The 12,069-nt window shown below is 43.8% G+C and overlaps 2 protein-coding genes across 3 annotated transcripts in view; one reads left to right on the top strand and one right to left on the bottom strand.

Moving 5' to 3' along the window:
- The window catches only part of GABRB3 (gamma-aminobutyric acid type A receptor subunit beta3), a 194,520-nt gene that overhangs the window by 145,503 nt on the left and 36,948 nt on the right, over nucleotides 1-12,069 (bottom strand). The gene's annotated exons all lie outside the window — the stretch shown is intronic.
- Nucleotides 1-12,069, top strand: part of GABRA5 (gamma-aminobutyric acid type A receptor subunit alpha5) — a 72,951-nt gene that overhangs the window by 11,679 nt on the left and 49,203 nt on the right. For both annotated transcript variants that reach the window (XM_083734480.1, XM_083734481.1), the window contains exons 3-5: nucleotides 6,842-6,963; nucleotides 9,650-9,717; nucleotides 9,836-10,056. In XM_083734480.1, coding sequence (XP_083590606.1) covers nucleotides 6,842-6,963; nucleotides 9,650-9,717; nucleotides 9,836-10,056 — 411 coding nt within the window. The remainder of the gene's footprint in view (nucleotides 1-6,841; nucleotides 6,964-9,649; nucleotides 9,718-9,835; nucleotides 10,057-12,069) is intronic.

A 12,069-nucleotide genomic window follows, 5' to 3' on the forward strand; every position in this document is an offset into this window, starting at 1 on the left:
ACTATATAGCCATCAAGACTGGGAGACATGGTAGGTTCACTCTTCTTGTTTGGAACTATTGGCAGTGGGACCAAGGATGGTGAAGTATTGAGGAAGTGCTAAAGCACTGAATCCTGAAGGTTCTTAGAAAGTCCTTAAACAGATCCTTGAGTTCTCAACTCTGGATGAGCCTTCCCTGCTCAGGGAGAGAGCTCTGGCATACAGTGTTGTCATTGTGCTCCCAAATTATGGAGACATCTGATTGCTTTGACAGTTTTGGAATCTGCTTTACCATATGTGCCTAATACTTTTTTTGGGAACAGTTGTAAGCCCATTTTGCTAAAGATCAAACATCCATCACTATTCTATGAGTAATCTACTCTGGATAAAATGATTTGCCTCTTCCTTGCTTGATGTTTTAGTGTGGATATAGACACCCAATTGGGATGGTGACCAATGTGGTGAAGCTACCATAGTGTGACCTTTGAAGATAGTTGCCAGCTTTTGACACACCACAGATCATAACATGCCACTTGCTTGTGACACCAGAGTAACCTCCTGATTAATAACATGCCAAAGCACATCCTGTGATGGCTTCACTACAACAGTCACCATCGCAAGTAGTTTCCCAAATTCATGTTGTTGCTTTTCAATAACATGCATGCATGCAGTTCACTCACTGTGCAAAAGGGGGTGTCATCCTTGGGGAAGCATAGCCAGTTGGGGGAAGGCATCTGTGAAAAAGACACCATTTTATGTAATGCTCTACATGTGAGTTACATCTTGTGTCTTACGCAATATGGCTTTCTGTAAAAGAATTAGATAACAGTTAAAGTGGCCCAGAGTGGATTTTTCAAGTGGCACAATAAGAAAAAATGTACTCTTTCATTTTATTGCCAACCAACATAACAAAGAGATGAGATTTCAGGCTACCAATCAACACATTCCAGGGACTCACTCACAAATGGAGCTATGCTTTCCCCCCAGAGAAAACCCATAATAGTTATGGAACATTGGAATCAGATTCTAGACAGAGCCAAGCTCTTTTCTTCTTCTGAGCTTGGAATTTTAAATAAATAAAAAGAATGCAAACAGCACATATTTCATGCAGGTAAACATATGCTGAATCAAGCAAATTGCATCTCTTGCCAAAACAATTTAATAGTCCAATCAGTTCAGCTTCACTGAGACCATCAAAAATGGCAGGTGAAATGCCCTGCAAAATAAAATCTGATGTCAGGGTGGGAGGGAGGCTCACATCACTCACATGGAAGGCAAAATCATTCACAATTTTTCAGCATCACCATCCCTATTACTATGAGATTACACAAACAGGTGTGAGAGAGACAGGGAGACAGGGAGGGGGAGAGAAGACAATGACAGACTGCGGTTACTTGTTGTCAAGGCTTGCATATGATGTCCAGCTGGGCACTGGAAATCACTAGAAACCATTTTAGGCTTCCAGTTCTTCTCCGTATTCTGTTTCTCTCTCAAAGTTGTTTCCTTATAAGCAGCTTTAGGCAGAATTAAAATTGCACCAAAGCTTTTCAAACCACAAATAGTTTGTGTAATGAAAGAGAATTCACCGGCCCACTTCCCAAGAAGTGTCAGCCATCCAGGTACCAAACAATGCAGACTTCCCTTTCTAAAAAGCTCATTGGATTCCTTCTTTTTAGATAGTTTTTCAATGTAGTGCTATATTATATTACATAACATAGGATGTAATTGCTTCCAGGAAATACCGGGAGCAGGAGAGTGTTGGATTAGACAAGAATCATAGGCTTTTGCTAGTCTTAATGTCTCCTTGAAGACAAACACAATTTCAGTTTTTTAAAAATCCATTGGGGAAATGCTTTATGGCATCCTTTTACTGCCCTTAGAGAAGAGAAATTGCACAAAGGGTTTCAGCTTTCCCCGTGTTTCAGCCTGGCCAGTGGAACAGTAAGTACATTAGCTGCTTTTGTCACTGGTCTGCATTCACTGTTTCTAAATTTCTAAGCAAAGCCCTAGCTTTTACCATGATGGCCAAAAGAAATCTTGCAGACACTTTTGACAACAGTTAGAGTTTAAGATGACCATATGATCCATCGTTCTTGGTATTCAATGAGACTGTGAATGTTAACTTCCAGGCATGTATAAAGTTCCTTAACGGAGCAGAGGAAACCCAATCAAATGAAGAAAAATGCTTATACACAGGTGTAAGATTGCCAGAGCCAGAGAGAACATAAGAAAAGCTCTGCTGGATCAAACCAAATACCCATCTGGTCCAGCATCCAATTCTCACAGTGGCCATGCATATGGCTTTGTGAAACCCGCAAGCAGAATCTGAGTGCAAGCAGGATTTGTGTTGTCTACTTGCAGTGCCAGCGGGTAGCTTTCTCTCTTGCACCTCTACCTAGCTTTGGGAACGAGGGAGGAGGGCTGCAGGATCTCTTAATCCAGAATGCTGCAGCGAGACTGGTGACTGGGGGCGGCGGCAGAGACCATATAACACCAGTCTTGAAAGACCTACATTGGCTCCCAGTACATTTCCGAGCACCATTCAAAGTGCTGGTGTTAACCTTTAAAGCCCTAAACGGCTTTGGCCGAGTATACCTGAAGAAGCGTCTCCACCCCTATTGTCCAGCCCGGACGCTGAGGTCCAGCTCCGAGGGCCTTCTGGTGGTTCCCTCATTGCGAGAAGCAAAGCTACAGGGAACCAGGCAGAGGCCCTTCTTGGTAGTGGCACCCGCCCTGTGGAACGCCCTCCCACCAGATGCCAAAGAGATAAACAACTACCTGACATTTAGAAGACATCTGAAGGCAGCCCTGTTCAGGGAAGTTTTTAATGTGTGACATTTTAAAGTATTTTAAATCTTTGTTGGAAGCTGCCCAGAGTGGCTGGGGAAACCCAGCCAGATGGGTGTACAAATTATTATTATTATTATTATTATTATTATTATTATTATTATTATTATTCCCCTCACAACTCCATCCCAAAGCCTGGGAAGCTTCTGTTCAGCTTAGGGAGGAAGGTGCAATGCTCTGGCAGGGTCCGAGAGACCAGATTCTCAAAACACACATAACCTCTTTCTCCTCCAGGTAGACAAGCAAGAGTAATTATCAGAGTTCAAGGACACATTCCAGCCTGGCAAAAATACTCCAGGAGGGTGTGAAGTGTGAGGAGTGTGGCCTGGGGGAGAGTAGGAAGTGTGGCTGGAGGGGGCATGTGGCCTTGGGAGAGTCCCAAGGGTCAGACAGGCCTGGAGGGTGGTATTTGGCCCTGGGCCTTAGGTTGCTCACCTCTAAGGTTCCTCTAAGAATTGCTGCAGTATTATATTATATGTAGGGACGCGGGTGGCACTGTGGGTTAAACCACAGAGCCTAGGACTTGCCGATCACAAGGTTGGCGGTTTGAATCCCTGCGACAGGGTGAGCTCCCGTTGCTTGGTCCCTGCTCCTGCCAACCTAGCAGTTCGAAAGCACACCAGTGCAAAGTAGATAAATAGGTACCGCTCCGGCGGGAAGGTAAACGGCGTTTCTGTGTGCTGCTCTGGTTCGCCAGAAGTGGCTTAGTCATGCTGGCCACATGACCCAGAAGCTGTACGTCAGCTCCCTCGGCCAATAAAGCGAGATGCGCGCCGCAACCCCAGAGTCAGCAACGACTGGACCTAATGGTCAGGGGTCCCTTTACCTTTACTATATTATGTGTAACAGTAGAGTATGACTGTTATTCCAAATCATTTGTAATTTTGTTGTTGTTGTTTAGTCGTTTAGTCGTGTCCAACTCTTCATGACCCCATGGACCAGAGCACGCCAGGCACTCCTGTCTTCCACTGCCTCCCGCAGTTTGGTCAGACTCATGTTTGTAGCTTTGAGAACACTGTCCAACCATCTCGTCCTCTGTTAAGAACACTAATTATGACAGGGTGGCGGTTCCATGCCTACAGGAGCTATGGGCAGTCCCTGTTCCGTTCTCGATCCGAGTGGCATTTATTCTCCATGTTAAGTGAGAATGGCCATGGGACTGGATCCCCGAACATCTAGCTTCCATTATGGTTTTGCTCGGCATTACACAACATTGTGGCCATCACTGCTCGCAATAACAATTTCATAGGATTAAAATGTTGCTAAAGACTCTGTGTAGCAGATGGCAGAATTTGATCCTCTGGCTGCAACTTAATTAAAGCGGCGCGTTGACGGTGACCATGATCAACTTAGGGAAGAAGGCCTTTGACCCATTGGCTACTTATCTGCAAATATCTGCAAATGTTTTCCATTTACTCATCTCAGATTCTGGAGTCTGTCCAGCAGTAGCAGAAAAGGAAGGCAATGGGTGCAGCAGAATGTCTAGGAATTTGGTGGGAAATGTAATGCTAAAGCAGAAAAAAATGACGGTTTTTAAAGTTGTTCTGAGTAGGGGTGAGAAAGAGACTTGTCATCACCTTACAGAGATTATAGAAAGACTGTTCCTGCCCTCTGGCTTAGAATTTGAGGCCTGGTGCTTACAAATATCATTTGTGGGAGATAAACCTGTCTGTGGACTGTACTATTTCAAACTATGTGCATGGACTCATGCGACTGAATGTATCTCTAATATTCCCTGCACATAGAAAACCCTCTTATCAGGGAGAAGGGTTGGTTTATTCCAGTAGTCCTCAACATTTTCAGGCCCAGGACATACTTCTAATCCTAACCAGCATTTGTGGACCCATTTTTTAATCTTTTACCATACATTTGCATGGTGGTAGTGCTCTTGTTGAGATCCACCTCAGATCAAGCAGTGTCTCACTTGTGGGTTCCAACCCACCAGCTGAAGACCAGTGGTTTATTTTATTTATTTATAAAAAAATATTTACATACCACTATTCATTTAAAAAATCTCAGAGCAGTTTCCAACAGTCACACATAAAACCATACAATAAAAATCATGTAAATATATATACAGTCATACCTCGGGTTACGAACTCTGCGGGTTTCGCGTTTTTGGGTTGCGGACTGTGCTGAACCTGGAAGTACTGGAACGGGTTACTTCCGGGTTTTGGCACTCACGCATGTGCAGAAGCACAAAATGATGTCATGTGCATGCGCAGAAGTGCCGAATTGTGTCATGCGCGTGCGCAGACGCGGTGCTTCATGCTGAGAATGCTGGGGGTTGTGAATGTGCCTCCCACATGATCACATTTACAGCCAAAGGTATGACTGTATATATAATAAAATTAGAAAGCAGCCTTAATGGAAAGATGTATGCTTAGTTGCATGCAGAAGCCTGGAGGAATAGAAACACTTTCAGCTGGCATTTAATGGTCCAAACTTGGCCCTCCAGCTGTTTTGGAACTACAACTCCCATCATCCCTAGCTAACAGGACCAGTGGTCAGTGATGATGGGAATTGTAGTCCCAAAACACCTGGAGGGCCAAGTTTGGCCATGCCTGGTCTAAACAGATGGAACCTGCTGAATTGCTTTGGCATAGCAATCCCACAGGACTGGGCTGATGACCCCAAAGGCTCAATTTTGTCAAATGAGCCTCATCAGGTTGAGGAACAAGTTGTTGACCCAGCCTCTGAAAGCTGAAGGTCCCAGGTTCAATCCCTAGTATCCCCAGAAAGGGCTGGAAAAGACTCCTTCCCTTATATCCTGGAAGTCACTACCAGTCAGTGCAGAGTATTGAGCTAGATAGGTTAATGGTCTGACACAGCTTCCTATGTTCTCTCTCTCTCTATGTGTGAATGGAACATTCAATCCTGTGAGCCCACCAACAGTCAGAAGTGGTACAGTCGACAAGCCAGTTTCCCACATCCATATGCATTTATGCAGTGCTTTTTTCTGGAGGGACACAGGGGTTACACATACCCCTAAACATTTTGTGAATCTTTGTACTTTTGTCCATTTGCTGTATTTATTTCCCCCGATCTGAACTATAAAATGGTGATTTTCCTGAGTCAAAACGAGAGTACCCCTAAACATATTTTAAGAAAAAAAGCACTGCCTTTATGGAACTATTAGAGAAACAAAGAAAGGTGACAAAAAGGGAATGGATAAAGAAGGGTGAACAAATCTCAGGTTCGTGGTGTTTAGTTGTTGTTTTTTTGCTAGAACCCCAAGATCTACTAACCAGGTGGAAAAGAATGGCTGAGTGGTGCAACACACTTTTAGAATTAAGGAGCAGGTTGCTTCTGAGCAAACTGAATTTGTTTACAATACCAAAACTGAATGCACAGCCCTTTCACACAAAACCCCTCTCCAGTTTCCCCCTATACTTCCACCCCTGATATCACCAGCTTAATTTAGAAAAGGAGGGAGGGGAAGGTGCTTTGTTGTCACTGTTGTTAAACAATTGGGAGTCTGCTGCAAATTACGGTACTTCTTGATCTATCCAGCAGAGGCTGGTCCATTTGAACAAAGGTGACACTGCCCCAGCAATCTCAGTGCGTCCTCAGCTGGCCCCCACCTGCCTGCCTTTGAACTTACAACCAATCAGGGCATGGCTCTGTCTGTAATTGGCTCTGGCTCCACCTACTGTTGGCCTCCCTGCCTTCCACCCTATCAGTTCCAATGGACACCAGGCACCACCAGACCTGCCAGTAGATTCTGATTTACTCCTGGAAAAGAGGAAACAAATTGTACCTAGAAGCCCTGACAATAGGGTGAATCACGCTTTTTGCAATGCAGCATGCACATGTGTTATGCATGTTATGGGGCACCTGTGTGCATGACAAGCAAAGTCCAAGAGCAACCAAGCCATTGGATTTTCCTGCAGCCCTTGTTTAAGCTATCCATTCTCAGATGCTTATGAGATCGATGACACAACCTTTAACTCTTTAGCTGTCTCTCCCAGTTTTTATTGATGTGTCTTCTCCACTCCCCCACCCCCTTTCGCAGCTTCTCACAGATGCCAACAGCCTCAGGAAAATATGATACCAATGATAACATCACCATCTTCACTAGGATTCTGGACGGCCTGCTGGATGGATATGATAACAGGCTTCGTCCAGGCCTGGGAGGTACAACAGATGTTCCTACAAGCATGCCATTGTAGGGGAAAATGCTTAAAACAGCATGCAGTCGTGTCCCAGTAAGAGATGACCAAAGGTGTGTTTAGGGAGCAGAGGGAGATAGTTACGAGATCTCCGGAGGGTGTGCTGAAAGCAGCAGAAGAGTGCCTCAAAAATCCCCTGGTACTTTTGTTTTCTCACTGAGCTGACCCAGAGAAGTCAGATCACCTCCTCAGTGTGTACGTCGGCCTTGCAACCAGATAAGGAAGTTGGGGAGGGTAGGAGGAGAACACTGATTTTAAGTTATAGTGGCTATGCTGCAAGACTGTATGAATGCCACTTGCTATACTGTTTATTATTTAAATCCCACATTTTGAGAGATGCTTCAATATAGATTTAAAGCAATGCAACAACAAAAAATGAAAACTGAACAATTAAACAACACCAGCCACAATGTAGTGGAGATCAAGTAATAGAATGACTTGTCAAGGGTTGCAAAATGACCCAGTAAATGAATGCTTTCCGTCACTTTCTAAAGGCCATTAGGCATTATTGGAACAGGAACAGGAAGTGAGTTCAGCTGTCAAGGTGCCACCACTGTCAAGGCCGTGCCCCTCACAACCACCCACAACCCCATCAATAGTTTGAGTACTCAGATACTCTGGACAGCTCCATATATAGGCTCAGGCTGGAGACTCCATAAAAGCTCAGATGCTTCTTTAGCAGCAACCATAATCAGAATAAACCTTAAATAGGAAGCACTGATCTATCCCAATATCTAGCTCTGCCGTCAGTGAGAGATGCCTTTTCATTTGAAGAGGATCCTCATCCACTGAAAAAGTGGAGTTTGACCCCAGGGTCATCACAGGTTCTTCCTTTCAATATCTGGATAGAAGTCATATAGAATATTCCCTATACAGTGGTACCTCGGGTTAAGAACTTAATTCGTTCTGGAGGTCCGTTCTTAACCCGAAACTGTTCTTAACCTGAAGCATCACTTTAGCTAATGGGGCCTCCCGCTGCCATCACGCGATTTCTGTTCTCATCCTGAAGCAAAGTTCTTATTCTGAGGTACTATTTCTGGGTTAGCGGAGTCTGTAACCTGAAGCATCTGTAACCTGAAGCGTCTGTAACCCGAGGTACCACTGTATCTGTTTTTGGTTAATTGCTAATCAGTTGCCTCTCAAATCTCAGAATGCTCTATCTTGTAAATCAATAACCTAAATATCTGATAGTGTTACTATAGCCCCAGGTTGTGATGTATATCACATTACCAAGAAAACATCACCAAGATTTCTAGGATTTTCTGATATCTGAAAAGATTTGTCATGTAAAATCAATATACCATAGCTAAATTACTAAGCTGAATAGTTGGCAAAACTCACGTTTGCCTTAATGACCTAGGCTTTCATTCCATGAAGCAAGCAAGAATAGAATAGAATCCTTAAGGGGAGAGAGGAAAAAAACCCAAATGAGCTTTAAGCAGTGTTGAAAAAGATCAGAGCATCAGTTTTTAGTACAACCATGTGAATACTAACAAATGCAGCCAGTTGTGAAATTTGACATTGTTAAATGTTATCACTTAATTTTACCAGTCCAGCTGTTTTTGAAGCTGGGCAGACATAATTAATGTCCTCTTTGTACCAGAGCTAAACACCATTCATTTCATTCACTCGTCTGATGGTTGTGAGGACTGGGCTGCTAATGCAGGCATGCAGCAACTTGGCGTGTACAGTGACCCATTTTCTTTCAATGGAAGGGCACCTCTGTGTCTGCACTCCTCTTTGCACATCTGTTGAAGCAGCCCACACATTCAGGAGCACCACATCGTGTGCCTAGTTACATGTACTTAAAGGTACAGAGCCCTGACCATTAGGTCCAGTCGTGACCGACTCTGGGGTTGCGGCGCTCATCTCGCTTTACTGGCCTAGGTGTACAGCTTCCGGGTCATGTGGCCAGCATGGCTAAGCCACTCCTGGTGAACCAGAGCAGCGCATGGAAATGCTGTTTACCTTACCACTGGAGTGGTACCTATTTATCTACTTGCACTTTGACGTGCTTTTGAACTGCTAGGTGGGCAGGAGCAGGCACCGAGCAACGGGAGCTCACCCCATCGCAGGGATTCAAACCGCCGACCTTCTGATTGGCAAGTCCTAGGCTGTGTGGTTTAACCCACAGCGCCACCTGCTGAATTGCCAAACTTCCTCTCTTGCAATAATCTAGTAGGCGGAGGTGATCTACTGCTGCTATAGTGGTACCTTGGGTTACATACGCTTTAGGTTACAGACTCCGCTAACCCAGAAATATTACCCAGAAATCAGGTTAAGAACTTTGCTTCAGTATGAGAACAGAAATTGCACGCTGGCGGTACAGCGGCAGCAGGAGGCCCCATTAGCTAAAGTGGTGCTTCAGGTTAAGAACAGACCTCCAGAACAAATTAAGTTCTTAACCCGAGGTACCACTGTACTTACTTCTGCAATGTATCTTTAGCATCAACAAAGTGCTAAGTGCTGTTCTCAACACAGAAACAATATGGTAATTGCCCAGAAGCCGCATAGCATTAAGTGGAAGAGTCAGGATGCCACTGAAGGGCAAAACCCTTCTTTGCATTGCTATCGCTATAAGATTAGGTGCTCCTTGATGCAAATTGCCAGCTGATGGAGCAGTCTTAATTGTTTACATTTCTTTGTTGTAGAGAGAATAACAGAGGTGAAAACAGACATCTTTGTCACCAGTTTTGGCCCTGTGTCAGACACTGAAATGGTAGGTTGCAACGCTGTGATTCTAAATGTCCCCTGCTGCTATTTGCTAGAATAATCTGGAGGATTGGTTCATTCTTATGAGCTACGGCACTTATACAATGGTCTCTGTTTTACGCCAGGAATATACTATTGATGTTTTCTTCCGGCAAAGTTGGAAAGACGAAAGGCTTCAATTTAAAGGTCCCATGCAACGCCTGCCTCTGAACAACCTCCTTGCCAGTAAGATCTGGACTCCGGACACCTTTTTCCACAATGGTAAAAAATCTATCGCCCACAACATGACCACTCCTAACAAGCTTTTGCGCCTTGAGGATGACGGGACCCTCCTCTACACAATGAGGTGAGGATGAATCTTGTGGGTTTCTTTTGACGCTTGTTCTGTGATAGGTCCCCAATTGTGCTGCCCTGTGTTCTTCACAGGAGAGTCAAGGGGGAAAAAGTCTCTTGCGTACATTGATGAGAACATCAAAAGAAAGCAGAAGGCATAATCATGCCTTATAACTAGCAATTAACATACAGCTTCTGAACAATGCCCATCTTTTTAAAAAAATTATCTGAAAAGTAGATGATGCAGACTTTTCTTTCTTTCTTTCTTTCTTTCTCTTTCTTTCTTTCTTTCTTTCTTTCTTTCTTTCTTTCTTTCTTTCCAAAAGACTGGTACTTTCCCATTGTATTTGTAGCTGTGATTTTGATCTAAGCCAGAAAGTTGAATCTGTCACTGGTTTGGTACTTATTGAACAATCAAAGACTAGGTTTTTCTTTTCTTCCTTGACTTTTACTAATCCTAATTAACAGACCATGATGTTAAAGCTTTGGTGAGCGCTTGAGAGAGGCTTCATTTTAGCAGGTGCCGTTTTTCAGATCAAGCGAGTGCTTTTTAAAAGTCTTTGTGAGTTAGATCAATATCCATATCTTTCATAGCTCTGGTCCTTTCTGATCTAGTGATATTGGAAATATATACTTTTGCACTGCAATTTGTAAAGGTGGTGGAATGGATTATAAGCCCCTCTATGGCCTGATTTTTTTGTTTTTATTCTCATTGCTAATAAATAGGATGGAATGTAAGCCCCTCTGTTGCCTGACTGTTGTTGTTATTGTTGTTCTAATTGCAAATAAGTGTCCTGTAATAGTTACTTAGGAGCAACAATTGCATCAGAAGTGTGGTCACACAGACAAAAATCTATAGGAAAATTAATGCATTGCATATCATGTACAGCTGCCTGTAAAATATGATTAATGACAAATGATAGTGGCAAACTCTGGAATTGGCTGGACTTGTAATAGTGAACTTGTTATGAGTTCTTCTCCCATCCCCTGAACTCATTAGGAACTCAAGTAAAGTTTCATCCAAGCTCATCGTGACTTTGCTAGCACCATCACATTTCTATTGATGCAGACATCCTTTTGCAAAACTTATCTGGAAGTGGCTGCAGCAACAACAAAAAACCTTCCTGTGAGGTTTCTGTACCTATCAGAGTTTTGGCTCATAGTAACAGCATGGCTAAGAGACTGAGCTATGATTCAGGAAGTCTCCAGTTCACATCTAGCTCCTACAGTGAACCTCCTAGGTGGCCTTAACCAAGCTGTTCTCTCAGTTCCCTCAACTGACAACTCACAACTCTGGCCCAAGTTACCTGAAAGTCTATCTCTGTCTGTATAGATCTGTAAGAGCACATAGATCACCTGGTGCAATTCTAGCTGTGGCACTACATCCTAGAGAGTATCGTCGTGCAGTGACCTGAGAATGCTTGCCTCAGAGAGCAGAGCCCTAGAACCCTTTGAGTCCATTATAGTTTTAGAGCACCTCCTCAATTCCTATCATGGTTTGCAGCAGGGAAGGAATTTCCCCACCCTTTATGAGCCTGATCGCTGCTTCGCCAGAACCCTGGTTCCTAGTGACGAAGCCAAAAGGTGTTGCTTCCTAGTAGAGCAGCGGTTCTCAACCTGTGGATCCCCTGATGTTGTTGGACTACAACTCCCATCATCCCTGAGCTCTGGCCTTGCTAGCTACGGGTGATGGGAGTTGTCCAACAACATCTGGGTACCCACAGGTTGAGAAAGGCTGTAGTAGAGGGTTGACTCCACTTGGCTCCAGAAGCGGAGGGAATATATTCACAGATAATCAGAAGCATTCCTGCCAGGTTCTTTTCCCTGTGTTTGAATCTGTTCTTAGCCTCTAGGCTAGGGGTGGGACACCTTTTCTTTCAAATTCTTTTTATTAGTTTTCCAGATTCTTACAAATCCAAGCAAATTACTTTAATTTAATATAATTTCTTTTAAAAAATCAGGTTTCCTGCTTCTGTTGTAAACATATGTCCATCTTTTCCTCCTGTAGCCACATCATCTCTTCATT

The sequence above is a fragment of the Podarcis gaigeae genome (genome assembly GCF_964106915.1).
Source record: "Podarcis gaigeae genome assembly, chromosome: 4".
In the NCBI taxonomy this organism is placed as follows: domain Eukaryota; kingdom Metazoa; phylum Chordata; class Lepidosauria; order Squamata; family Lacertidae; genus Podarcis; species Podarcis gaigeae.